We start from the raw sequence: 27816 nt of genomic DNA, 5'->3' as shown, positions 1-27816 counted from the left end.
AATTACACAACTACGGGAACGTGTAAACGGGCAGACGCGAGCACCTGAGGCGGCCCGCGTCTGCTCTGGAGTCCCTCTATTGTCATCTGCAAATAAACAAAACATAAAAAAAGGATCTCTGTGCGGCGGCAAGTCAATTCAGTTGTCAAATAAGCTGCGGCAAAGCATTTAATTGGAGCGATGAATACAACAGCCAATATGCAAACATACGACTTTAATGTTGGTTATGTTGGAGTCTGAAGCCATGTGGAGTGGCTGATGTGACACAATCAGTGATAGAAAAAGGATAGAGCAGGCTTCCGGAGCAGTTAAAGGCCTCTTATCTGGCCTGATCCTTTCCTCTCTTGGTATTTACGATCATCTGTGTGCGGGGCAGGTGACTCACAGCTCCACAGTGGAGGTTATCAAACTTCTCACAGGTGGCTAAAACACTTTAAAGGAGACGTATTGTGCTGTTTGCTATTTTACCCTCACGCTCGATAGAAAATCGCTACGGCAACTCAAGGCCCTGTAAGTCCCCAAACTACCCCGATAGCTTCCGTTTTGATCGTCCCCTTCGCATCTGTTCTGTCAAATGAAAAATGAAATCAGCATAGTCAGCGGATCCGATTAATTAAGTCCGTTTTTTAACTCTTTTGCTTTAATCACAGGAACCTGAGTGGAGTCGGAGTGTGTTGCCAGTTCAGACCTGACACAGCTAAACGGAGCAGCTTTTAATAAGGGGAGGGGAAGCTTAAAGAGACAGCACCTAAAAAACGGCTTGTTTTCAGTCAGTGTGCACAGCGGTGATGCATAATCTGAGCTCTTTATTACAAACAGGGGCCTTTGTTGATCCGCGCAAACACATCCAGTCTGATTTCAGTCTGCACTCGGTCACAGATGCTTGTTTGTGTCTTAGCTGCAGCCTCCATCCAACTGCTGCTGACAGTCAATCGTGGTCTCAGGCCACCAACAATGATTTTTAGACTTCCATATTATTTTCTATTTAGGAAAAGCCACAGCGAAACTATATGTTGAGCGAGGAGCGAGGCTGAGAGAAACATTTTTGGTGTGGAAAGCTCTGCGGGGAGAAATTACAGCCCTGCGAACGTGTGTGTGTGTGTGTGTGTGTATCTGACCTCTGTATTGTGTGTAGAAGCTGAGACCTTCCCATAACTCAGTGACATGTCTGTCTGTCTCTCTGCGGGTCTGAGGCACTGCGTTTACCGCCAAGCAAAATCACCACTTTCACATGGATTTAGAGGGAAATTTACATTAGATTTGCACTGGAGTGTACTACAGAATTATAGAAGCTTTACCGCAGCACACAGGGTTCACGATTCAACCCTACAATGTTCATACTAACTTTAGTTTTCCCTGCTAATTGGGAGAGAGTATTGCGCAATGTTACAGTTTTAAGTGTTTCCCCTAAACATGTGACTTAAATACTGCATATGTTGGAGCATGCGACTCCATTCGACACAGCATGACCCAAAAACTGCAAATTTCTTGCTTATATCTACAATAATCATGATTCTAATTAAATCTAGTCAATTTGTGAGCTAAATTCTAGAAACTAACTGTGAAAAAACAACAAAAACTCCAACAAATAAATGAGGAAAATTGTAGAAATGTACAGATTTTCCTGTCAATTCCAAAATATTCGAACAAACAACAAAAAGATTCAAGAAAAAGTTACAGAACTAGAACTCTAAATAAAATCTAGAGAGTAAAAGAAGGTCTGTTCGATGACATATCTCCAAAATATGTGAAAAAAAAGTTTCTAAAGCAACTTTGAGTGACTTTTTCCTCCAGGTGCAGGTTTTCGGTATGAAATCGATTTAAAGTAAGCAAAACAACTCCAGACTGCAGAAAGTCTAACTCCACCTGCAAACATTCACAACTCTCAGCTCAAAGTGGCTGTTTTTAGTTTCATGCTCGGGCTGGTTTGGAAAAAATAGACAAACCATAGTCACACCTTAAAAAAAACTCCCCCCAGTCAAAAAACAGCTAAACAAGACAAAACAGAGGCAGAAAAGGCTGCTGCCCCCACACTGAAACGCTTTGTGTCCATGGTGACACCTACAACAAAAAGCACACAGTGTTTGGATGGTAAGCAGCCAATCAAAACGGCATATTTTGGCACATCTTAACTGAAAAGGTCAAGAAATCTGAAAATGTTATTCTGCCTGATTCTGTCCAGACTCTCATTCGTTATTGGTGAAAAGTGAATACAAACTAAGCACACATGCAGATTCTTACACTTGTTCCAATAAATTAAGACTTTTAGGAGTCATTTATAGACAAAGATGACTTGAAAATAAGTGTGGTGAGTAACAGACAAACAGGAGGAACAGAGTGAGAGTTTGTAGCTCAACTAATTATGTCTTGAATAGTTTACTATGTGTTTGTTCCATGGGGGTGGGGGGATGAATGGCCGAGGGGAGCTGAAACACTCCGGCTCGTTCCCTTGTTCCGAGCTGGCGCCTTTCACTCTTTAGAGTTTAGAGGAATTCCAAGAGCTTGCTGAGGCGCAAGTGATCGGGAATGTGCCACTCTGACCCACGCGGCGACGGTGATGAAGCATTTTGTCCAAACACTTGTATTGCTGCAAAAACAGGGCAAAAGTTCATTTAACTCTTTCCAAGATGATTTAGATTTTTTACAGTTCACACTAATGAGAAACAGTGTGAACAGTGGTGTGGATAGTTGGCACATGAATATCATAAATCTTTTTGTAAGCATTTTCTAAATATTAGTTTTTGTAACTGGATACAAGATCGAACAAAGCAGATCTTTGCACTTGAATCAGGAGCTTTACCGCATCTGTACGTGGTCTGGCAGATCCATCCCATCTGTGTACATCAACATATGTTTTGACATTATGTGGATAAGGTGTCAGGATACAGATTGCATGTAAATCTGAGGTGTAAATGGGGCCAAAATGACACTTGAGTCCATTCTGATTGTCATGTGACGCTATAGAAGCTTCCTTCTTGCCCTGTTTGTAGATTTGTTTCTCCTTAATCCCTAAAATTGTCACTAGATTAGACAATATTTCGTTCCTCTCTCTGTTTTTTTTTTTGCAGTGTAGGAGACTGAACCACTGCACTCCCGCAGGAGGGGTGCTCTCTTCCCCGGCTAACGTCTGTTATGACACTGATGAAACCGCTCTAACAGGGTCTATAATGTAGCCCTGTGATGGAGTGGGACCCTGATGAGTTTATCCATACAGCGGCCAGTGATCTGCTTTGCTTTGATGGCACCCAGAGCTCCACGTGCACGTTCTCTGCCCTGTGGTAAGACGGTCCAAGTAATCACAGATTAATAGAGCGGGCTAATCTCATTCAGAAAGAGGTCACTACTGGCAGACAGACGCCTCCCCTACCCCCCGACTCTCCCCGTGCATTGAGGGGGCGAAGGAAAAAAAAAAGGGGTGAGAGGACTAAACCCTGCCGATCCTCCTGAGTGCATTCATTAAAATGATCAGCAGTGCAATTCAACAAATCACAGTGTGTGTGTGATGCAAAACATAATTAAGCATGATTCCACATAACAACTAGGATTATCGGCGCTTTAACTGCTCACTTCGCCGTACAGCGGAGTGGAAAGCAGCCGCGTGCGTTCACTCAAGTAAGTAAAGTTTGAGGTACATTTACTTTGAATGATTCCATTTGGTTTGACTTTCTATTTCTGATTACAGAGTTTGTGAGTGTAAAGAATAAAAAATCTTTAAAAAGGACTTTTTCTAGAGTTTGAGAGTCAAGTTAAGAGTGTAAAGATTTAGATTTAGATTATAGGATTACCTTTATTAAAGTAGGAAATAAAGGGATTGTGAGAGTTAAAGAAGTAGAAAATTGTAGAAGGCAGCTTTATCAAAAAGGTCGAGAAAAGTTGTCATGCCATGTTGTAAAGGGATTTTACAAGAAAAGTTAATGGTTGAACTTATTTCCATTAAGCTGTGTGTGTGTGAAACCGATCTCTCCTGATGCTGCGGGGCGATTTTGTCTTTAAAAGGTCAAACAGTGATTGTTTAGCTTTTTCTTTTACAAGGTCATCAACACGCTGACGCCATAAACTGTTGCGAGGCATTCGGCCGATGAATCACTTTGTCATACCTACAACCTGTTTTGGCTTTGAGGCCACCGTAAATATCGATTTCCTCCTCCTGCTGAAATCAGCTCTCCGCTCTCTCCTCAGCACATTTTTGCCCTCAGTATTCTCACATGTTTCAGAGGAATTCAGAAGACGAAACAGAACATTCACAGCCGGCTGCTGCACGTGTCAGAGCCGAGGCATCCCAGACGAAGAGTTAGGGCCTGATTTAAATTGAACACAGGATCTGATTGAACGTATTATTACTTCATCCTCTGGCCTGAGGTACAACTCTTCCACCCGACTTTGAGCACATGTTCTCAGAGCAGAGCAGTGGTTATGAAAACAAGATCTGTCTTCAAACGAACCCCCCTCTGTGAGGAAAGATAAGGACATGAGGTAAAACGCCGTCACCGTGACTCATAACGGGATAATGTGGATTAATAAATCACTAATGTACCTAAATAAAAGAAAACAATGAGGAAACTCCATGATGAAACACATGTTTGTGTCTGAGACACATCATTCATTCATTCAGTACCACAGTCTATGATGTCTACAGAGCAGAGATGTATGAAAACACTGTGATTCAGAGTTAAACCAACATCATGCAGGGGGACACAGTGTTCACTTCAAAACAAAATCACAGTGAGTGCCCCCCCATGACCCCCCCACCCCCCCTCCCCCCCAGACTGGACTAATCTGGCATTCCTGGCTCGATTGGAGTCTTCCACAGAATAAAAGGACACTGACTGGCCTGTCCCTGCTATTGGATGGTTGACCTGCTGCCGCCAATCCCGGCCCCCATCATGTGACTCGCTCCCTCTCTCCCGTCGCCGGGCAACGGCCCTGCTGGATGCCGTGGAGCCGGGGTCTTGTCCCTGGGGCCCCTGTGGGGGTGTCACTTAAGAGCCCGTCTCCCTAAACTGCCGGCAAGGACTTCACTACAGCGCCTCCTCCTCAGGCTGCTTTAAAGAAGTTAACGCTCCAAACGGGTAAAACTGTAAAAATCTCTGCATCATCCAAACGCAAAGCGAATTTGACTTTTTGCAGAGCGCTCACACATTCCCTCTCTCTCTCTCTCTCTCTCTCTCTCCCTCCCTCTCCCTCTCTCCCTTTAATATCCAGATTAAAACGGAGCTCTCAACCACACTGTTGAATACATTCATGCATATACATGTACATAATTGTCCATGAAATGCTCTTTGGGATGCTGCCTAGACTTGAATACTTGCTGCTTTTCCAAATGGCTACTGTTGCAGGAAATGATTCAGACATCAGAGTATCAATTGGGAATCTTATCTAAAGCCATAAAGTGGAGCCTGAGATTTAATTTAGCATTAAGCGGAATTAGATCATTTTGGTGGATGGAGTTAATTGCAAGCAGAGGGACGACTCCCCTCCTGTGGATGACACACGAGTGACATCATATGATTTGAAGCCTCGTAAAGCCGTATCAAACCGCAAACGTCATAAATCAGAGAGGCAAACCTGTTGGAAATTCAAACATTATGTGGGCCCTGGACTTTCATGTCACGTCAGACTGGAGAGAGATCGGTGCGGTGGACGAGTGGAGCACACGGGAGGAGTTGCGCAACACGTCTCTTTTCCTCGTAAGCAAAGACAGCTGGAAACCACAAATCAAAAACGGTTACGGACCGCAAAATATCCCCGTGTTCTTCATCGTTATCCCCTCAACTGATGACAGCCTATACATCTCCATTCCCAGCGTGCTTCAGTGCGCTTTTCACCCAGCTTGATAACAACATTTAGCAGTCAACATCTGCCTCCGTAATCAATTACCGCACGTAGACGATGATGTAGTATGAACGCGGCGAATCATCGTCGTTGAGATACAAGTTGCGGCTCTGCGCACTTTATCTAAAAATCATGGAGATGCAAAAGAGGAGGACAATGACGCTGCAGTTCTACTGCTCACACAAGAACCAGTGTTACCTGGAGACCTCATATTTGAAGAATTACCAAAAGCATTTGAATGGATGTACACAAATCTTAATTTTCCTCGAAATGACACATGAAGTTCATCAACGGACTCCACTCAAACATCACACTCCCTCGACTTCACGTTTAATCCTCATTCTTCATTCCTCATTGTATGTCATGCACATCACACATGTGTGTTTTTATCTCTCAGCGTTATGGTTTCAGCTTGGCGCTACGCGTTTTGCAGAGAGGAGCGCTTAGAACGGTGACAGGTAAGTGCGCAAAAACTCACATTCAAATATTCCACCACAGCCTCTGCAGCTACGGGGCCAGGGGAGGACGCACAAGAACACAGGAGAATTACCAAGACGCTGAGTCACACAGGAGTGGGATTATCATTTTTCGGAAATACTGTGGCATGAAATGTGTGTGTGTGTAAATGACTGACATGGCAAATACGAGGTCTCCGGGGAATATTATTCATGATTCAATTGGACATTTGACGGTAAAACTCAAACTGCTGTCAAATCAGGAAAAGTACTTTCCCCTCATAAAAGTTGACCTTAGGCTTTGTAGACTTGTTAAGAAATAAAGTTAAGAAATAAATCAAAATAGAAAGAAAATACTCTCAAACCTCTCAAACAGAGTCTGAATCTTCTCCAGTTCCAGTTATGGTAAGTGGGTGTGTGTGTGATCATGAAACGCAGCCAAGAAAGCAGGCAGGAACTTTTTTACGGTGGCCAGATGGCCTGAGATGGGCGGTTGAGGGAAAAACTGGGGTGTCTTACCTGCTGATTTTGGAGTGAACTTGTCCCTGTTGGCGGCGCACACAGCCAGGAGCCGGTAGCCGAGGTCCAAGTCGTAGCCCTGCTGTGCCGCTACACGACTGACCACCTGAACACAACAACAACAAGCAACAGGTTCACTCTCCCAGCGAGTTCACTCCTATTTACACAGTAAAAAGAACAAACATTACATGAGAATTCTGCTTAAACCGAAAATGTGTTGTCTTTCATGATACAATTTAGATTTCAACACCATATCTATCATATAATGTTGACTTGTGTGGGGTTCAAAACATTTCAAAAGAAGGATATGGCTGTGTTGGAGCTTTATGTGGAGCAGGCACTGATACAGTTGCACTCCTCTTACCCTCCAGCAGAGGGCAGTCAATCATGACTCTCCAAGCAACCAAAGACTTCACACACCATCTCAATGTCCTGCACTTGAAACTAGTGTACGTCTTCTTCACAGGCAGACAGCAGTTGACATGTCTCACCATTTTCAAGATGTTCTTGTGAATTTTTGAAGTATTTTGTTTTGTAGTTAAAAGTTAAAGTTAAAGTTTTTTTTAGTTTCTTGACCTACAATTTTCAAGGTTGTTTCTTAAATTAATTCTAAACAACTTTGTAAAATCATGCATAATATCTACAGTATTGCCTTTGTCACTACTAAAGAATGTTTTAAGAATAGAGCTTCTGACCTGCAAATGAAACTAACTTAACTTAACTGGAAGCTAAATCACACAAATCGCTCTGAAGGGTTAAACTCAATTCCCAGAGTGGAACTTCAGCAGGATGTGAAATAAAAGAGTGTGTGTTGTTTTGGGCGACATCAAAGATCCAGTTGTGCTCAAAGCACTCACAGGTTATCAGTTCCAGATGAGTTACAGGACAGCAGGATGAAGAGAAATGTGGCCTGAAGTTCAGTGATGCCCACTGAGAGGAAACATCAAGAAGAAACCTCCGCATGCCACAGGAGGCGCTGTAAATCACCCTTACATGGCACACGTTGCTTTGATTTACCACGGCTATTATCTGCCTAAAAGGGGGCCTGCTCTGATCCTTTTGACCTTAAGGACACATTACGACCCGAGTAGCTAACACGCCTCAAAAAGAGACAAGATTCCTCTCCCTTCGCCTGGCTTTTCATAGCCGTGATCCCGCTGTCACACTCAACACAAGTTCAAGACGAGCCCTGAGGTACTACAGCCGAACGCCGCTCCCCGCACTGTATCATTATCGTCTGTAAGTATAGTCCTGACACGGAGAAAAGAGTACGTATATCTGCTTCTTATTTATAGGAATCCCCCATTAAGGAGAAGATATATGAGCGTGGGCCGTCTAATTAGAATCTAAACTTATGAAGGCCCTTTTCCTCAGCGGTAATTCTAGTGTAAGGACGTCGCAACAAGCACTTCTAATTCCAGAGCTTTAATTGTACACGGTCAGTAGAATTGTGGTGGATTTTTTTTGTTTTTTTTTGTACCGTAAGGCAAACGTGTTCCTTTAAGTCACATTCATCGTTTTATTTGTTTGGTTGCATAGAAATCCAATCATCTGAGCAACGCTGCAAAAGAGTTACATTGGAGTCCGTTGTGAAGCTTCTGTAATGCATTTGGAGCAGATAAACACACTCGTAGACCTCTACTCTCTGCTGCTACAGCGCCGATGTACACACTGGGTGCAAACGGGTCGTGCGTGTTGTACTTGGTGGGTGTGTCAAACCAGGTTTCTACAGTGTGTGACGTGTTCCAACTCAAACCTGAGCTAGTTTAAGCAATCATTACGTATATTTGACCTTCTTATGTGATTTTTAAATCTGTTGTCTTTGAGAAAGTTAATCGACGACTGTAAAATCAATTTCTATGAACTTTTAATGACCAAATTTGAGGGATTCTTGCCCAATTTGAAGTTCCTTAACACGCAGGTAATAGCAGTTATTAGGTCCCATCAGGTTGGTGTGTATGGGTAATTTCCCAGTCGCATCACACACTCCTCTCTCTCTGTGCTTCCTCCCAGCGTGGCTCGGGCTGAGGTCTGAACCTATAAACTAAAAGGACAGTTCCCCCTGCGTGCTGTGGGGGAAAAAGCCTCCAGATTTTCGCGGCGGGAAACAAATTGAATTGGCGCAATGGAGGAAAAAGACACCTGCTGCTGCACATTAAAGCAATAATACAAACAATCAGTGCGAGCGGAGAGGGGGGGACGGAGCGGACGGTGTCACAGCGGTTTCGACTAGTGCGAAAGAATCTCCTTCGCCGCCGCCGCTCGGTAGGGTTACAAATTGTGCCCGAGAGCAGCTGCATGGATCTCGTATCCAGCGCTGGAGGGCGAATATGAAAATGAGCGTGTCAAGAGCGCAAGGATGGCCCACGGTGACAGTTGACTGACACACACACACACATATTCGCATATACAACTGGCTGAGATCTCCGTCAAAACACAGAAATAATTGAGAAGTTTATTTGTGCATTTCAACTGTAAAGGGATTGGATGTGTAATTGCACTTTAATGAGTGTTTTGCATTTTTCGGAGTCTTTCCTCTTCAGTTACATTTGTACTATGTGATAGTTTCGGTTCTCATTTACTTTGCAGATGTATTTCATTCCCTTCTTCTTCATTTGCTCCTTCTTCGCCTAAAATCTCCCAAAAATAGAGATACAAAGTTTTCCTCTGACGGCAAATTCAAACTTCAAACTATTGAACTAAGCCGTACTTAAACTTTGGATACTTGAGTACATTTTGTGCAGCAATGACTTGACTCATTTTTTTATTTCAGGTCCAAATGTTTGCTTTGTTTGCCGGAGACACCATGAAACTGTCAAATCTCTCTCTCTTTAAATGTCATGGGATACTAATTAGTCCATTAATCAAAAGCCCCTTTGTGTTTAAGTATGGGAATTAAGGGCTTTGGAGTCTGATTTTTGTTAGAAGTGCTGATTGCTTTGTGGTCTGAGGACGTTATTGTGTCTCACTGAACGTATTCCTTAAGCTGCTGCTGCTCAAACTGTAAGTGAAGTTGCGGAAAGGTGAGTACAATTCTACCCGTTGGTCGCACAGTGAGGGAATGTTGTTCTTGTGAATGTTTTTCCGGTGACCGCGGTGAAGATCAGGCACCGGAATACATCGGTACTCCAGCGTCCCAGAGGTAAGGGGGGAGTGTCAGAAAGAGCCGATGCAGCAATTGTTTTCCCAGCCCTTTTTCCTGTCCTTGAACCCCTCGAGTGTGAGGCGTGTGTGGAAAGGGGGGCGGGGAGGTGAGGAGGGAGAGTGAGCGGCGATCTTACCGTTAGGCATCCCATCAGGCTTTGCTCAAAGGGACGCTGGAAGGCTCGGGGGTCGCCGCACCAGTCCAGGAGCTCCGTTGCTGCCGTTTGGAAATTCGCTGGATTTTGTAAGTGCTGAAGGGAGAGGAAGGAACACAATTAGAGTCCTAATATCAAAACAACACAATAAACGCCTTCAACAATAGAAACTATACATCCATCTCGGTATGAAAGAATGAGAAAAGAAGCAGACGATGAAGAAAAGTTCATTGTTTCAGCCATCTGCATGTTTTTCATAGCAGTGTGAGTCACACCATTTGACACAGATGAATCCGAAGTGAAACAGAAGAAGCCGGAACAAGAACACGATTGTTACTTGTTTGGGGGCGCTAACGGGGAATAATCAACACTTTGGACGCATGATGGTCAAGACAGGACAAGAGACAACTGTGTCCACCGACTGAACCTGAGGGAGACGCACGCTCTAACCAGCAATAACGTGATGAATAATTAAAAGCACTTTGGTGTGAGGGGGGAACAAAGAAAACAGCGTCTTTACGACCGCGTTTCATGGCAATTTTTTGGCCGAGGCGGCACGGGGAGACTTTTTTGCTTATCACATCTGCAGGTTAGAAATAATAACGGATCGGGGCCGTGGAGGGATGTCCCCATTACGCTGAGACACAGTCGTGCTTCCGCTCCCGCTCTCCCAGGGTTTCTCTCGCACCGCCCGAGTCCGCCGAGTGTAATAAATCTCCCTGTGCGGACTTGCATGAATAGCTGAGGAAGCCTTTATTTTTCGCCGCTCGGCCATGAGCCGCGGCGGTGACTTTATCTGACAACAGGCTCCTTGACCTACAGGCACCCATTTATGGCGCTCATTCCTCTACTGGATCCTGCAGCCCCGCTCGCTAATCCCGCTGTCTCTCTCAGTGTGCGTCAGCCGGGCCGGGTGACAAAGGAGGAGGGAAGATGGACGACTCTGCGTTGCCAGATCGGACTCGGGGCCTTTGTCATGTGTTTTCTCTTCCCGAATCCTGCGATTCCTCAATTTGAATCACTTTGCGCGCAGGAAAAAGTGAGACAGCACCACCACTCTAGAGTGATCTGTTGCCTTTGGAGAGATTACACACACACACACACACGCGCCTTTGTAGTGCACTTGTAGAAACCAGAAACAAATGGACTCCCACTCAATGGCATCAAAGGTAAATAGAGAGGTTTGTCGGCTTTAAGTGAATGGCTGCTTCGTCTTAGCGCGTCTTTGTTGCTTTGATTTCACTGTCAGCAGCAAAAGGGGAGGGAGAAGAGGAAGTGACAGCCGCGCCGTGCTCGTTTCCTCTGCGCTCTTTAGGGGGCAGCAGAGGTCAGGATTTGATAAGGCAGCTTTCATATCAATTTACAAAGCCGGCGTCTGACAAGGGCCGGATGAAACCAGTCCTGTTTATTTTATGTGCTGCACAACACTTCCCCCCGCCCTCCGCACACACACACACACACACACACACACTCTCCAATGTGTAGTGAGTAGGGCCACGGATAGGGGTGTGTTTGTGAGCATGCAGATTCTACCGGTGGACGGCAGAAACACACATCCATGCGTCCACAGATGCTAAATTTAGATAAGTCTGGAAGCTACAACGCGAGCAATCAGTGCACCAAGGATGGAGGGTGGAGGAGGAGGAGGAGGGTAGGGGAGGGAGGGAGGGAGGGGAGAATATGTAGAGGGAGGGGGGGAGAAAAAAAATAGAAACACCACTTTGGCTTGAAGTGATTACTGTTCTTTGCACTCGGAACAATTGGTCCCACCAGTGTGGGCTGTCACACGGCGAGCTTGGCAGTGCCACGACACAGATGTTCCCCCCCCGGTTCTCCAGCCAAGACTCACCAATCAAACCTAAACTAGTGGCCAACAGATCCCCCCCGACCCCCACACACACACACACACCACCACCACCACCACCCGGCTCACCCATCCTCCATCCCCCCGGCCCCCTGGGTGAGAATGATCCTCCAACATTTACACTAAGCCGCACTCCTGTTTAAGCTGGGCCAAGTTTCGGCGCGGGTAAGGGGGGGACAAAGACAGACAGGAACAGAAGCGCCCTGAGACTACAGCCTTCCCACAGATTACAATCAGCCCTCTGTTGCGTCCCGTCTGGAAACGACTTCATCCGCAACATCTGTAGCGAAACTGGATGTGACAGCGCGCACGATCCGGCAAAGTGCCTCCTTCCTTTCAAAAATCGCAGCTTTGCCATTGCCAAATAAACGGAGAGACCTGAAAGTCTCACTTTTTTCCGAAACGAGCGAGGAGCAAAAAAAAGCCTGTTTCCAATAAGATATCGACTTGTTTCAGAAGTGTTCTCGAATCAGATGTCGTCTTACTGGATTGTAAGTGCGGGAATCCACCTTAACCTTTTGTTTCATGCTTGAAAAATGGAAAACCGCGAATCCAAACGATGATCCCTTCAGACACACTTCTTACTTTGAAGTTCTCAAGCTGAAAATACAAATATCCTTCGTTTTTTACTCGATTATATTGAACAAATTCTGCTTTACAGTGTAACACAGTAGGGGTTTGTGTTCCTCTTCGTCCTGTACCTGAGGAAGTTTAGCCAGCTCAGGTCTGAATTCGGGCTTGGTACCACTCAGTGTGCACATCAGTGCTGCAGTAAGGAAAAGCCGTGGAACACTGTGTTGTAAAGGATCAAGAAAATTCCTCCAGATTGCTTTTGCCACCTGGGGACAGCTTGTTTTTTTAGCAGCAGTTGGGCTTTTGCAGAGTATTAATGGAGACATTAAGTCATCTATACAGGATATCAGCTCGGCTTCTTCCATTTACTCGGAGCTGATGTTGAAATATTGATGTTTACGGTGTGAGGAAGTGCTCCTGCAGCGCGAGGAGAGTTCCTAGTTTCCTCCGTCGAGCGTCAAGTGGAGGACTCTGACAGCGGACCGGCTTCCCCACAGAGAGAGAGAGGGGAAAAATACTGTCTGTGAAATAGATAGCAGCAGTATCAAGGAGCCCATCTCCTCCTAAGTGTTCACAACGGTGCAATTCTAGGACACCAGAGGAAAAACAAACTGCCACTGAAAAACAATGTGCTGCTGCTGGAATCAGATAATCATTTTTCTGTATCACTTTCGAAACATTCCCTCTGTGTGTTTGGAGGTTAAACAAGTCGACAGGGTTTTGTTTTTGCCACTTCACCTTTTAACCCTCCCGGAGTCGAAAGTTATCTTTGGTATTTTTACTTTTCCTTGAATGAATTGGGTGATGGTGAAGATAACAACATTTCTGACAAACCTGTGAACCACAAACAAATCCTCAAAAAGAAGAAGAGAGAAATTCCCCTTCAAGAGCTCGTTTGTGAGTCAATCCAAGCAGAATCGAAGAATTTACTCTGAAATAAAGGATTGCCTTGAATGAGTTCTTAGAATTTGAAGAATACTTTGACATTTTTTTGCAATTATTGAGTATTTGACAACAACCGCGAATTATTAAAAATATTCTTCTTCAATTTTCCAAATTTTTTAGATTTATTTTCCAAATTTTATTTTTTGATAGAACAATTCTTGGACTTTCCCTATTTTTTTTCTTTTATGAATGAAAAATCAACATCGAATTCAAAGGAAAGTAAAACCGTTGAAATGTAAAGTTACTATTTCAAAACCACATTAACTAAATTGTACTTAATTCATCTACAAATCACCACTCTAATGATTTCTGATTCAACTTTGAACCCAGGATTCAATCAGGGGCCTGCATTCCAATTCCAATCCAATTCCAATTTCCTTCACTTTATCATCTCGTTGGGCCATAATTTATCACTTTCGGCGACAAAAATCAATTTGTTCCCCTGTCTGCGGCGCTGACTGGGTCCATTCACACGGATATGTCACATCGGCCGGAGAACAACAACAACAATAGAGGCGGGCTTCATTTATATTCCTGCTCCTCCACATCCATATTGCCTACAAGATGCCAAAATTTGAGCATGTGCACACTTTCAATTAAAGCAAACAGCTGGATTGGTTTACAATATTTCCTTAATTATTTTAATGGCGGGGATATTGGACAATGGGGAGCAGGGGGAGAAGATAGTGAGTTAATTGTTCTGATCTCCCCTGATGATCATCTTTGTGTGCGGGGAGGAGAATAGGAGGCCGGCTGAATGGGCTCACTGCTACTCTAATTGGCAGGACATAAATGGTATTTATTATGCAGGCTTTTCCAAACCCTGATTGTCTGCGGCACAAAGCTGCCTCTATTAGCAGGGTGCTGGCTCTCACTGGTTGGTTTGAAATGACCCGTCGCTTAACCATTTATTAGATGAACTGGAGGCCTCCTTGTATGCCATGGATCTCTCTAATTGGCATGTTTACCCATGTGCCGCTTCCCCCGATCCGCTCGCATCGGGACGTGTTTGTTTAAATTTTTGCCTTGCGGGGGTTAATACAGTTAACCCCCCCGACACCAGAACTGTTTACAGGCAGATACAAATCCCCTTCTTCCTGTTTCCCCTCAACGACCTTTGCGCAATAATCCATCAGCTGTTTGCCATGATAGCAATGTAATCACACAGAGAATTAATATGAAGGGAGCCTAATTCCAAAATTCAATTTCACCTCTTTTATAACTAATGATGGAGTGGATATTGAATATGTAATACCTGCTGTGAAGAGGGTAACAAGGCGAGAGCGAGGGAGTAGTCGGTGTGTGTGGCTTTCCTAAGGGGATGTGGGTTTCTGAAGTATGCTTAAGTGACCTTCAAAGTTTTCTTCTACTAATAACCTCAGTGTCTACAGAGCAATGTTAAAATAAAGAATGGGACAGCGGCGGGTTTAGCTTTAAGTTATGAATCGCGTCCGCCGCAGTCAACCCCTGATTTCTGAGGGTTTTGTGGCGTCATGCATCTATCCGACGGGCACTTTGGATGAAGCGTAATAAGGCCTTAGACTATAGAGAGAGACAGAAACAGTTGTCTTAACTCTCTGTGCTGCTGCTGCTGCTGCCGCCGCCCAGGGAACATCAGAGTCTCACTCTTCAGCTCGGGGCGTCCCTCTGTTTGCTTCCTAAACAAACTCCCAAGTCTCTCCCTCTCTCTCTCTCTCTTTCAGTGTCTCTGCCTAATAGCTGGCAACTCCCAGCCGAGGGTAAAAACAATTTGCCACGTCCGCATATGCGTTTAACTGCTAGACCCATACATTGTCCCAGAGGCTTTGAGTCTGATGTACTTTTTTTGTATTTTCAGGAAGCAGACAAGAGCGGAGGGCACAGAAACAAACTGTGATCAGAGATCAGAGACGGAGGCCCGGCAGCCTGAGGATACACACATACAGTCGGACTGTTTAATCCCGCTGCAGAATCGTCCGGCAGTAAACTGTGGTCAGAGGAGAAGAAGAAGAAAGGGGGGAAGGCGAGGAGGCAGATGATGAGGGTGGGAGAGGCGGCTCCGCTCTTTGACCCCTGATACTGATAATAAAACACAGCTGATTAGTCGCTTAAAGCGTCCATAGGAGTCCGGACAGGAAGACGACTCGGACATAAGCTCGTACGGACAAAAAGTACAAAAAGTTGTTCCTCAATGATCTGTTTCTAGCTCTTATCCTTTGATCAGATACTTGTTGACTTTTGAGGCCTAGATTAGTTAGTTATTGTTGACAAATGTGTGTATTTTTTTGTGAAATTCAAAGGGAGAAACAACTGATGAGAATTACAGAAGAAATTTATTAGACTTTTTAAAATTGTCTCTTCAGTTTTACTTCACTTCCTCTCGCTGGAAGAGATTCTAAACTGTCCCAACTGAACAGACGACTTCATTTACGGTACAGATGACTTTAATTTAGTCTTTGGATGCAACCGGAGAGAGAGAATCCAGCTAATACTCCGTCGAAATATAATTGGATAATGTTTCTTCCAAAGCCGTAACCGCGTGACAGACAATTGTCAATATCCAGAGAAACAGAGCAGCCATCTTCTTCTATCTTCCTTCTTAAACATGACAAGAAAACGGACGCCTCACCTGTTTGATACACAGCAGACGGTCATTGGTCTGCTGTATGTGTCTGTCCATCGACGGAATCGAGTTCATGTTGATTGTCCCTCTTTGGCCTCTACCTACCAGCCATTAAACTGGAGCGTCCTGGAAGAGAGACAGAAAGAGAGAAAGCGTTAAAACACAAGCTCTTCACTCAGGAAAGCTGCCAATCCCATCAACCGCCAGGATATTGCAGGTTAGTGTGTGTGTTTGTGTGTGTGTGTCTAGGTGAGCGTATACGCGTTTGGCCCTTTGTGTGCACGCTGTGAGCCGAGCGGGGGGAAGATATTGATTTGGCAGGTGACAAGCACCTCGGAGAGCCCAGAGGATGACATTCCTCTCCGCTTGGCCGTGACACCCTTAACAAGCCCTGGCGGTCGGTCGGCCTTGAAACGCAGGCGACACAACAGCGGCGTTTACACCTCTGAGAGAACGACGCCGGGGCCGACTTACAAGAGGTGGAGGGAGGAAAAAGCTGCTGGATGTCTTGAACCCATACACACACACACTTGCACACACGCACACACACACACACACACACAGGCATTAGTACTGGCCGGGGCGCACCCCTCCAGCGTGTCGAGCATTACCTCAGCGAGCTTGAGAGAGAGTGAGAGCAATCCTTCCATCCTGCCCTGTGAGAACATTGGCTTGGCATGTGCGCCTCTGTTTACATTACTCCGCCATTATGTAATCTTTGGTTAACAATTATCTGTACCCTGAGCCCAGACATGCTCTCTCCCCCCCTCCTCCTCCCCCCTCCACCAACCACCACTAGCTCCACACTTGTTCCTCTAACAAACCCCCCCCCCCCCGCCCCCTCACAGCTCTCTATTGATTTTGGAGCGGCGGCTTATGGAAAGCGTTTTCTGTCTTTCTCTCTTTCTCTTTTTTTCCAAGGGGGGAATCATTTTTCACGGAAAGGAAGGCAAACAAAATGACGGCGATGTGACACGCTACATAACGTTATCAGGAGTTAGAAGTATCGCGGCCTACATTAAAGGTTATCAATTTTACTAGCAGGGGGGAGAGGGAGAGGGGGGGGCTGATTTAATGTTGCGTTCAACGTCAAATAAATATCACACTCGCCGCGCCGGCTATAACTCACAGCGACCTGCAGCTTCAAGCACAGGGGCCGAGTGGATTAATAAGCACACGGTGGATAAATTGTGGAGGAAGGAGGGGGTGAGATGTGGACGGGGTTCTCTCCGTCTTCGTCCATCTCCTTCCCTTTTCCTCAACGCCAACACCACCGCCACTCCGCCCCCCCCTGCTTGCCCCGCTCGCCTCTCCTCTGTCTGCCGTTATCTCATCCCGTCTCAATCTCGCTCCCCTTTTCCCGTCTCTTCCCGCGGCGCATCATCTCTCACTCAAACGCTCGCTTCATCACTCTCAGACCCCCTTCCGCAAACACACGCACACGCACACATACACGGAGGAATACTCATCCCTCCTTCTTTCTCCATTACCATCACACAGTGAAGGATTTTCAGTGGCGGCATGATGAGGAGGAGGAGGAGAAGGGGAAAGGGAGGAGGGGGGAGGGAGACCGACGGGGAGAGAGCAGGCAGGCGTGCTGCACCATACTGATAATGCTCACTTAGGGGTCTCTAGCTGGATTTAAACGGCAGGGCCCGTAATCTACTCCACTAGACGGCTAAAGAGCTTTTATGCTACCTATTGGCGCTGCTCGTGCCGGCGCTCGAGAGGAGAGGAGAGGAGAGGAGAGGAGAGGAGAGGAGAGGGCACGCCACGATGCATTCCTCTCCATAAATTAGGAAGCTTGTAAAAGGAAGACACGACGAGGAGTGTTTCCTCGTCCATCTCGTTTTTTTGGAGAAGGGGGATTCAAACCCATGAGATGAACGCCATGTTTGACATTGATCCATTTACAGATATTGGACTAGATACTGTTTTCAGATATTATATAAATACAGATATTGGCCTTAGGAATCCAGTGTGAGGAGATGAATTCAAACGGAGAGATTAATTGTATCCTTTTCTGTTCGTTATCATCTCAAACATTCCTCACCAGTACATCCTGGAGTGCTTCAACCTCGCTCAGACACACCGGGCGGGCAAGGCGGCCTCATCCCCGCCTGCGCCGCCGAGGGGGCCCGTGCCCCTCCGCCGCCAGCAGGTGTCTCCCTGCACCTTCAAAGGGCCTGTCCAGCGGCACAAAGGAGAGGGAGGAGCGCCGTGTTGCTTTAAGCCTTTTACAAGCTCTACAAATCCTCAGCTGCTGCTTCCTAACAGGGCCCACTCAGCCCCGGCGCTGCCTGTCTGACCTTGTGGTTATTGATGAACGCGTCAAAACCTGCTTCTCTCAAGTCTCTCCTCTCTCTCTCCTCTCTCTCGCTCTCTCTCTGTCTTTTGTGTCGTCCTCTCTCGCCTCCCGACAGTGACTTCCAATGTAAAGAAGACCATGTGTGCGGCTTGAAACTTGAAGAAGAGAGAAAGGGGGAACGACCGCGCTCTGCGTTTAGGACTCGCGCACGCCGTCTTGTTTTCCTTCCCAAAGGCTACACGGGAGAGACGGCGGTGTCAGGGAGTAATTTAATTTTCAGATATTCACCGCCGTTCTAATTAAACACTCAGTCCTTTGTTATATCTTTAATGACTAACAAGAGCCAAATTAAAGATTAAAATCTGTTGCCGCCGAGATATGACAACAGATGCAATTATGGAGCCCTTCCCTATTTATTTGCTCGTTTTTTCTATCTCTCGCAGATGTTATCGTTTATTATTGTTCTCTGCGCCATTACCTTATGTGAACTTATTTGCCTTGATTCAGCTAGTTAACCCGGAAATCTTTGCTGTCGTGGGGTTTATATTTTTTGGGGGGGGGGGGGCACGTGATTTGCCCCCCCCCCCCCAGATTGTGCGGCAGGCGTTACACAACAAGTTAGAGAGCTGTGGATTCCAGCACAACAAAAGAGGCACTTGAGGGGCAGGGTGGAGGGAAGGGGAAGGCGGCGGAGGAGGGGCGGGCGAGGAGGGACCAGTTTTCCTTTCCTATTCGAGGGCGGGTGGCGGGTGGCGGGTAGCGGGGGAGGCGGTGAGCTAAAATATATGTATTGAGTGGGAGCTGTAATAAAACGAAACGGGTGAGGAGATGCAGGCTGGGAACAAATATGAAAGGCAGCGGAGTATGGCGGCGAAGGCGATGGAGCACCACCGGAGGATTGGATGAAATTATCTCTTTATAATCAGGGGGGCTTCTGCATGGCTGCCTCCTCCATTGCCCCGCTGACAGATGAGGCCTACCTCCTTCAAAATGGGCTTTTCACCGCGCTATCGGCCCACCTCTGGGGTAAAACAATGTTTTTCTTCCCCCCTTGTACCCACACCTTAAAAAGCCAGACGCTTCCACGCGGAAAAGCCCACAGAGGAGGACGGCGTGGTCTCACAGCGAGCGAGGGGGCGGGCGGAGGAGGGCCTGTGTGTGTTTGTCTCCTTAAATGATCTTCTTACATCCCTACAAAAACTACAGAGGATGTAATTTAATTGCAAGGCTGCGACCTTAAGTAGTGATGACGCGGCAGCAGACCGTTTGCTCTTTGAACTCTCACCAATACACACTTTTTAGACACAAACCTAAACATTACATCACCGGAACCCACACCTGCGTCCTCAAAAGCGACCTGTTAATGTAACGCAGACAAATCGTGCTCCCCTGCTCTGTGGGATAAGAGCATTCAGAAGGGGGGGAGAATGGCAGACGATGATTAGCTTTATCCCGCCATCGCGGCAGAACAAATGGATCACGAACCCTCGCCGCTTTACACAGACTCTCGGCAGAGCTGTCAAAGCGAGGGGAAGTGGTAAACAGATTTAATTTATTCATATAAATGGCTTGTGTACAAAAACAATCAGGCTCCTCCAGGGCTCAGCGTCGCTCCATTAAGGGAGACACATCGGCTTGCTTCTGGGCGAGGAATCCTCAAATAAAGAATCATTTCCCCCAGTGGCCTCAGGAGGGACTCAGCCAAGGTATCGGAGACATATAGAGGGAGACAGTAGGCTATGTTGGCCGCTATCCCGACCACACACACACACACCAGGCGCGTGTACAGACACACTGATATTCTCACCTTCCCTTGAGTGCTGGATCGGCATCATGATACCATAACAACACCCTCAGTCACTCCTAATGTGCTTTACAACAACACTACAGGCAGGGTGTTACACCTCGGCAGAGCTGTGTGAAACACACACAGCCACAGCCGCTGACCCCACTAGCACACACACACACACACCGCATTAATCGAAAGCCCAAAGTACTGCTGACACCATTAAAACAGAACACGGTGGCCTGAGCGGAGGGAAGCAGCTCTTGGTGGGGACACATGGCGGCGAGCCGCTCAAGGTGATTGTGTCCCAGCGTGTCGACTATTGTAGGTGAATTAGGCAATAAAGGACTAATCTGCGCCATCATTGACTAGGGCTCGGCTGTTTGCAGCACTTGCTTAAGGGCGATAAAGATGAGGAAGGAGGAGGAGGAGCGAGAGGAGGAGGAGGAGGAGGAAGAAGCATCTCTTCACCCCCAATGATTTTAATGAGCTTTGATTCCGAGATATGTCTTGTTTTCTTCCGACTCTCAGCCGAGGCCAATATGAAAGCTCCCCTTTAATTATCTCAGCCTGCGCGCGCCCGTGTGTGTGTGTGTGTGTGTGTGTGTGTGTGTGTGTGTGTGTGTGTGTGTGTGTGTGTGTTTCTGAGGGAGAGGGGGGGCTGGTTTAGTGTGAAGAGGGCAATTCTGGGACTCCAGGTGTCTGCCTGGTTCTCTGTGGCCAGAAAGGCAGCGGGGACAAAGCTGTGTTTGTTCGGCAGAGGAAAAGCGGAGAGGATGGAAATGTGTGTACTATTCCGCCGCGCTCCATTGTTGCCTTACAGAATGTGCCATAATCCCCGGCAGGCTCCATCCAGAGCTGGCACGGAGGATAATATGAGCTGCCTCCTGCCTGTCCCACCTCCCCAACCCCGCCCCCACCCCTACTCCATCACCTCCTCCACCCTGCCCCCATTTTCTGTTTCCATCATGACTCCCCCCCCTCCTTCTCCTCTGCCGCCGCTGCCACACACACGCTCAAGAACACACTCTCTCACACCTCCCCACATGGCTCCTTAACAGGCTTGGGAATGGATTTCTTTTATTTAATGTGGTTTGGTCTGCAGCTCCAGCAGCAAGCGGGAGCAAGGCGGGTGAGCAGTTGTGCCATTCACTCTCACACACACACACACACACACACCAACACACACACACACAAACACAGATGCACACTCAAGCCAAGAAACCCTGCTGTGTTGGTTGCTGTTCACTGATCTCTCCCTCTTCCCCTCTGTCTCTCTCCATCTCCCGTTCTCGCTCTAACTCACTCCACTCCCTCCTTGTGCCCCCATCTCTCTTTCTTTCCCTCCCTCCCTCTCTCATGCAGACCCACATTCCCTCCCTCCCTCCCTCTTTTTTTTCATGACAGCTCACATAAGCAAGCCTCCTGGATTCCTGCGGGAGCCCCACGTTCAGTACACAGAGATTGTTCAGCCATCAGGCACATCTGCAGCGTGATTAGAAAAGCAAAGGGAGCATGGTGGTGGTGGTGGTAGCCCCGCCCCCCGCTCCACTACCACCACCCCAACCATTCCACCAACCCCTCACAGCAGAAGAAGAAGAAGAAGGAGAAAACAGAGGGTCGGGATCACCGAGGGGCCTAAGCAATATCTCCTCTCTAACCAAGTGTAACGTTTCACCAAGTCTCAGAGGCCGATCGCCGGCTGCGATAAAGGACAAAGGCAGATGGGGGGATGGGGGGGGGGGGGGGGGGGGCTCTTGTCCATGACTGGCCCCCAACAGCAAAGCAGTATGGGAGGGGAGGGAGGCGGGGAGGGAGGAGACGATCCTAGTCCACTGTAGCAGGAACAGCCACGTGCTTGTGTAAGGTGCTGATGCAGGACATATTATGTTAATGAGCGTCGTCTCATGTTGCGACTACACAGAGAACGTGTCAGATTACACGCCACGACTGATTTTCCCTGCACAACTATGTAAATAATCCGACATTATCCGTCATCATTTTTAGTCTGGGTGTGTGTGTGTGTGTGTAAAAAATGGCAAATCCAAAATGTGAACAAAGTTGCTGATTCCCACTTTTGAAATTTGCTGCTTTTCTGTTTTCCTCCCTAATGCAAACACGGTAAGACAAAATAAAGGAAATCTCCTCCAGGGGACTCTTATTTTTGACATTTTTGAGTTTTATAGCTTGATTACTTGATTTTTGGCAATTAGGAAGCGGGAAAAACTACCAAAATAAAGTGACAAACACAAAGCCCTAACGTTCTATTCTGCTCCTCCAGATGACAAACTTACGCTGAGTTTGCGTCCACCTGATGAATCCCAACTCCAATATTCAGTGTCCTCATTTAGTCTGACATTACAGAACTTGCCAGTATTTGTCCTTGAAGGCAAAGTCGTAAACATGGAGGAATCAAAAGGATTGTGTCATCATGAGTCAACTCTTGAACAAGCTACTCTTCCGTTTGTGCCAATTTGGCATTAAGGTGTATACGTAATGATTCATTACCTTAATTACAGTGTGATTGAAATTCTATTGTGCATGTAAACACGTTTAGGGTCATGGTGGTATTGCTTGGATATAAATAGTTTGATGCCTGACCCCGTTCACAGAAGGGAAAACCTGCTTTCGCAATCCTCTGGAGCATCAAAGTGCTCCTCCTCCTCCTCCCTCCCTCCCTCCCTCCACCTCTACTCTCCTCTTTGCCCTCGACAACCTCCTCCAAACAGCAACACTTTTCATTTCCTCCCACCCCTACGCTAATGGCGGGGGAGGGGGTGGGTCTGGTCAATTCCCCCCGGGGCTCTGGAGGCAGCAGAGGAGCACAGATGAGCCACATGACTGCGTGTCGCTTCCCAGAGAGAACACAAGCGAAAAAACAGAAACTATGGGCGACTCGCTTTCGCTTTCACTCAAATGCGAAGAAAGTTTGGACATTTCGGGGCGATGGAAGTTTCTGTCGAGCAACCATCTGCACTCCATTATCACGTTCTTTTCGAAGGATTTGTCTTAGTAAGTTACTCAGCCTGTTCTCCGGCTGCTGATTGGTTTATCCGACACAATAATATCCCCGAGAATTCATGATGTTAAAAAACAACACGGCTTTGATTGTTTCAAGAATCGGACCGATCTGGCGAAAATTCCTTTAAATCACTTTGAGACCCAACAGTTTTTTTTTTTATTCGACTAAAATTGAAATTCCAATAAAAATCAGCCCCGTGTCAAGAGCGAGTTGTGTTGAAACAAATTGCTCCGTACCCGAAAAGCGTTTGTAAATAATCCTAGCGAGCTGCCAGATTTGGTTCTCTTAGAAAAGCGTGACTTCTAAGAGTCAATAACAAGGCGAAGTGACTTGAAAAGACACTTGTTTTTCGTTTTGGAGTGGGACTTGCACATGTGAGGTGAATCGGCGCTCTCTCTCCGCAGTGAAAGCCGCTCCTGCCCTCGGCCCCCCGCGGAAACACTTTGTCTTAAGAATTGCCTTTGATTGTGAGCGGAGAAGGGAAAGTCAAGCTGGCGTTTTATTTCTCCGCTCTTTGGTTGAGCGATACTGTTGCTGTGTAGGTGCGACACGGTTTCAGAAAAGTGTTTCTTCCCCCCTCTCCTTCACACACACACACACTTCTTTTTTCTCCCCCATGCTGTTCATTATGCATTCAGCTCATGTGTCCTCCTGTGAGTGGCTGTTCATTTTCCACATACCGCGCTTAATCCGGCCCCGGCTAAAAACTTTGAAATAGCGAGAGCCGTTCGACGCAGCCGCTACCCCAGGAGGAACCGTTATGAGGTCTGGGAGAGAGAGAGACTGATAGTGCTGTGGGGGGGTTTGGGGAGGGGGATGTGTGTGTGTGTGTGTGACAGCCGAGCTGCAAAGATACATGGGAAGGAATTCAAAGAAGGCTGAGGGCTGCGCCTGTTTGTGTGTTAGAGCCCTTACAAGTGTGTGTATATGGTGGTTGGGTAGTGGACAGTCGTGATAAGTTGAGGGCAGTTGTTGGTGTGCGTGCGTGTGTGTGTGTGTGTGTGTGTGTGTGTGTCAAATCCTCTACTTCAGCGAAAGATAAGACCAGATGAAAACCTTGTATCTCCAATTTGCGACAATCAGATTAGAAGAAGAAGAAGAAGAAGAAGAAGAAGAAGAAGAAGCTATCAGATCAAAGTGATGGGAAACAACGCACTAGAGTATCGCAGACTGGTACTTCAAAGTGTACTTGAGTAAATGTACTTAATTACTTCGCAGCGCCTGATGTGTGTTTGTTGTTTTTGTGTGGTTATTGGGTGTGTGTGTGTGTGTGTGGAGTGGGAAGGGTGGATAGTGCTTTGGTGGTTTAGCCTCAGACCTCCCTGTCGCCATTGTGCAATGACCTTTGACCCGCTGTGACTTTTCCCTGCAGTTTGAGTGACTTGGGGGGGAGTGAGAGAGTGAGAGCGAGGGAGAGAGCGAGGGAGAGAGCGAGACCGAGAGAGAGAGAGAGGGCTTTTAAATAGTGTATGAGCTCAACCTGCTGAGACAGAGATGGCCAGCAGCAACATGAGCTTTTTCCCCGTTTGACAGAGGAAGCCATAAACCTTAAGAGGACACATCATCAAACTGCCAGCTCTCATAACGACCTCCACAGCATCTCCATCTTCCTCCAACGGTTCAGAATCCCACCTACAAGATTTACACACAGATAATGTCTTCGCACCATCTTACATTGTTCTTATTTCCTGTTACGGGCGTATTAATTTGACACGTAACACATGAATCTACTTCTACTCTGCCTCGGGGGCAACACTGCTGTGCACACTGAGTACACACAGGGCCATTTTAAAGTACTGCTCTGATTGGACAATTGCATCAGGTCTGAGGATGGATGCTTGCACACACTCACTCATAGGCCTCCTCCGTGGGTGTGTGTTTATGTCTTACTCACATCTTTGCATTAATTGGAGGTGCGCATGTAAACAAAGTGCACGCTAAGCGAATCTGATACTGGCCCCGGACCGGCTCGTAAAGATGAATTTGATGTTTCCATAGTCACCGTGGCGGCAGATTGTTTGATAACCTTAGCGAGTGGACTGATCTCGTGTTAACAGCTTGCCCGGTATCCGCAGCCATTGGTCCCCTCCAGGGAAAACCCTCTCATTCCGCAAATGTGCTCAATTAAAAAGAGCAGAGTGCTTAGAGAGGGGCAGCGAGGGGCCGTTCCCCGTGCCCGTTTGATCTGGATTTCCTAATTGGTCAATGACAACGCATTACCAGACAGGCAGACGCTTGATCCGCAAGAGAGGAGGCTTTTGACTGTGGCGGCTCGGACTCTCTTCCTCTTCCCCCCCCCCCCCCCCCCCCCCGGCAACCATCCCCGCACGCCCCCCTCCGTGACCAGGCAGAGTGCGTCTGCGTCTGTGTCAGTGTCAGTGTGTGTCCGTGTGTGAGTGCAGTGTGGGTAAATGAGGCTGGGAGGTGGGGGTCTGGCTGATTTAGAGGTTAGGCGGCGCAGGCGGCTGTAAATCAGTGTCACAAATCTTCCTTATGGAGCCGCGGGGGGGGGGGGGGGGGGGGGGGGGGGGACACGGGCAGGCATGTGATGAATCCCGTGTAACAGGCCGAGAGGCACAGCGTCTCCTCTGCTCGGCCTTTGCCTCGGCGTCGGCGCGGAGCCGGGCAGCGCCGCTCTAATTTGCCGGGGATTGTGAGCTGCCATGTTTTGATTGCCTTTGTGTAAATGAATCAGGAAGGGCTCTCATCTCGCGTGCGGCTGTGAAGAATGCCGATGTGTCTGGGGAGAAAAAGGGAGATTCTCGGGGGGCGGGGGGGGGATGACCGAGCGGGAGTCCTCAATCAGACACCACAGACGTTTATTCAATGGCGTTTGCGGACGCCTTTCACTCTGACAGAACGCTTTTGTTTATTGTGGATTATTCCCTGCCTCCTACACTGGCACTCTTTTGGAAGCAGGGAGAAAGATGTAAAGCACATAGCATGCCAGCAGTGTCAGCGATGCGAATCACATGTTTGTGGAACAGTATGTCTCATTTTATATAATCGTTCAGCTCGCTAAAAATAGCTTCTAATGAATATTGTATGCTAGGACAGAAAAGGCGTTACGCAATTTAAGACTTACGCTGTCAAATGAAGCGATAACAACCACTTCATCACACACAAACACACACACACGCTCCCATACACACTTGTACACTTCATTGTGTGCGTGGGTTGTTTATTTATTCCATTATTTGTCATCACAAGGTGTTTAAATCTCATTGTAGCACCACTAATGTGACATATCACTCCATAAACACAGAGCCCAGAGCTAGGGAGGGTTCATTTCTCCATTGCAGCGTTTTGCAAAAAGAAACTGTTGTGATGCAGTGATTGAAGGCTCGGGAGCCAACGCAAGTCAACTGAAATGGATTTGAATGGAAGGTGTTGTTGTCTTTGGTTGCCTGAGTCCTTCTCTTGTTCAACTAAGAAGAAGAGAACCGAGGAGGAATCATTGAGACGTACACAAGTATTTTCATTTAAAAGCTTTTGAGTCTGAGGACGATGTCCAGATGACAGGATGATATATTTTGTGATTCTTGATTCTAAAAAAATTAAAAAAAATAAAAAATTCTATCTATGATGTAAGACCTTGTAGAAATAATGAAATCTCAAATAGAAAAATTACAAATTCTATTTTTTATTAAATTTCACACAAATAATGAAAATCGAATAAAAAGATTTTAATTCGAAATTTCAATTTTGAGAGACAATTATTTTCCACTTGATGAACATGCGATCCAGTTTTGATGAAGTCCTTAATTTGTTCTTTACAGTTTTTGTAAGAAATGTCTAAATGTTCACCAACATCAAAGTGACTCCATACTGACTGTGTTCAATGATAGATGTCTGAATCATCTTAGTTGATTTATGGGCGGATGCAGACGTTGGATGATGCATCAAAAGTGGGACTTGTTATTAGATGTACTGAATTTGATATTGTTATTATTTATAATGAAAGCTGGGACATCGTAGCTAGGCTATATATTCATAGGTGTGAACATCTCTAAGTGTTGGCAAGCAGCACCTCTTCACATCATCCATCAGGGAAGATGAGCTAGGTTGACAGGTGAACGTAAACAATGCTGCCTGCGGTAGCATCTCTAGTAGTCTGCAGGATGTACACACACACACACACACACACACACAAACACACAGCCAAATATGAAAACAAACACAGATCGACATTGAGGTAAGGTGTGAGAGGCAAACGGTACACATAGGTGGAGAAAGACTCTATGAAGGGAAGAGATGCACTCGATCAGAGAGACGGAGGAAATGAATGCTGCAAGAGGAGGAAAAAGGGGAGAAATTCCGTATCCTCCTGTTTCAGCCCCTGAAAACTGCTGAACCATCAGCAATTATAGGCTGGCTGGGTCATGAATCTCTCAGTGCAGTGGTCTGCTCCCTCTCTCTCTCTCCCTCTCCTGTGTGATACTGCAGAGGTGCGCAGCCGGTACACAGTCACCTGGCCAGCAACAACAAAAAACGCTTCTGTCGTCAGCGCTTTCCCATCGGCGGCGACTATTAAGCCTGTGTGCAAATCAAATCGACAGTTTGCATCTCCTTTTCCATGACTGCACAGTTTGCGCTGTCGGGAGCGAGCTG

At 46.7% G+C, this 27816-nt stretch overlaps 1 protein-coding gene across 4 annotated transcripts in view; it reads right to left on the bottom strand.

Moving 5' to 3' along the window:
- The window catches only part of LOC142993006 (zinc finger MIZ domain-containing protein 1-like), a 112950-nt gene that overhangs the window by 23727 nt on the left and 61407 nt on the right, over positions 1–27816 (bottom strand). For all 4 annotated transcript variants that reach the window (XM_076143599.1, XM_076143601.1, XM_076143600.1 and 1 more), the window contains exons 3-5: positions 16096–16215; positions 10088–10201; positions 6807–6912 (exon numbers count right to left, since the gene is read on the bottom strand). In XM_076143599.1, coding sequence (XP_075999714.1) covers positions 6807–6912; positions 10088–10201; positions 16096–16164 — 289 coding nt within the window. In that variant the 5' untranslated portion in view covers positions 16165–16215. The remainder of the gene's footprint in view (positions 1–6806; positions 6913–10087; positions 10202–16095; positions 16216–27816) is intronic.

This window comes from Genypterus blacodes, unplaced genomic scaffold (assembly GCF_046128005.1).
Source record: "Genypterus blacodes isolate CSIRO-AG114 ecotype Tasmania unplaced genomic scaffold, CSIRO-AGI_Gbla_v1 ptg000026l_1, whole genome shotgun sequence".
NCBI lineage: Eukaryota > Metazoa > Chordata > Actinopteri > Ophidiiformes > Ophidiidae > Genypterus > Genypterus blacodes.
Note: the sequence above shows the minus strand (reverse complement) of the source record. Positions and strands in the feature narration are given on the sequence as shown.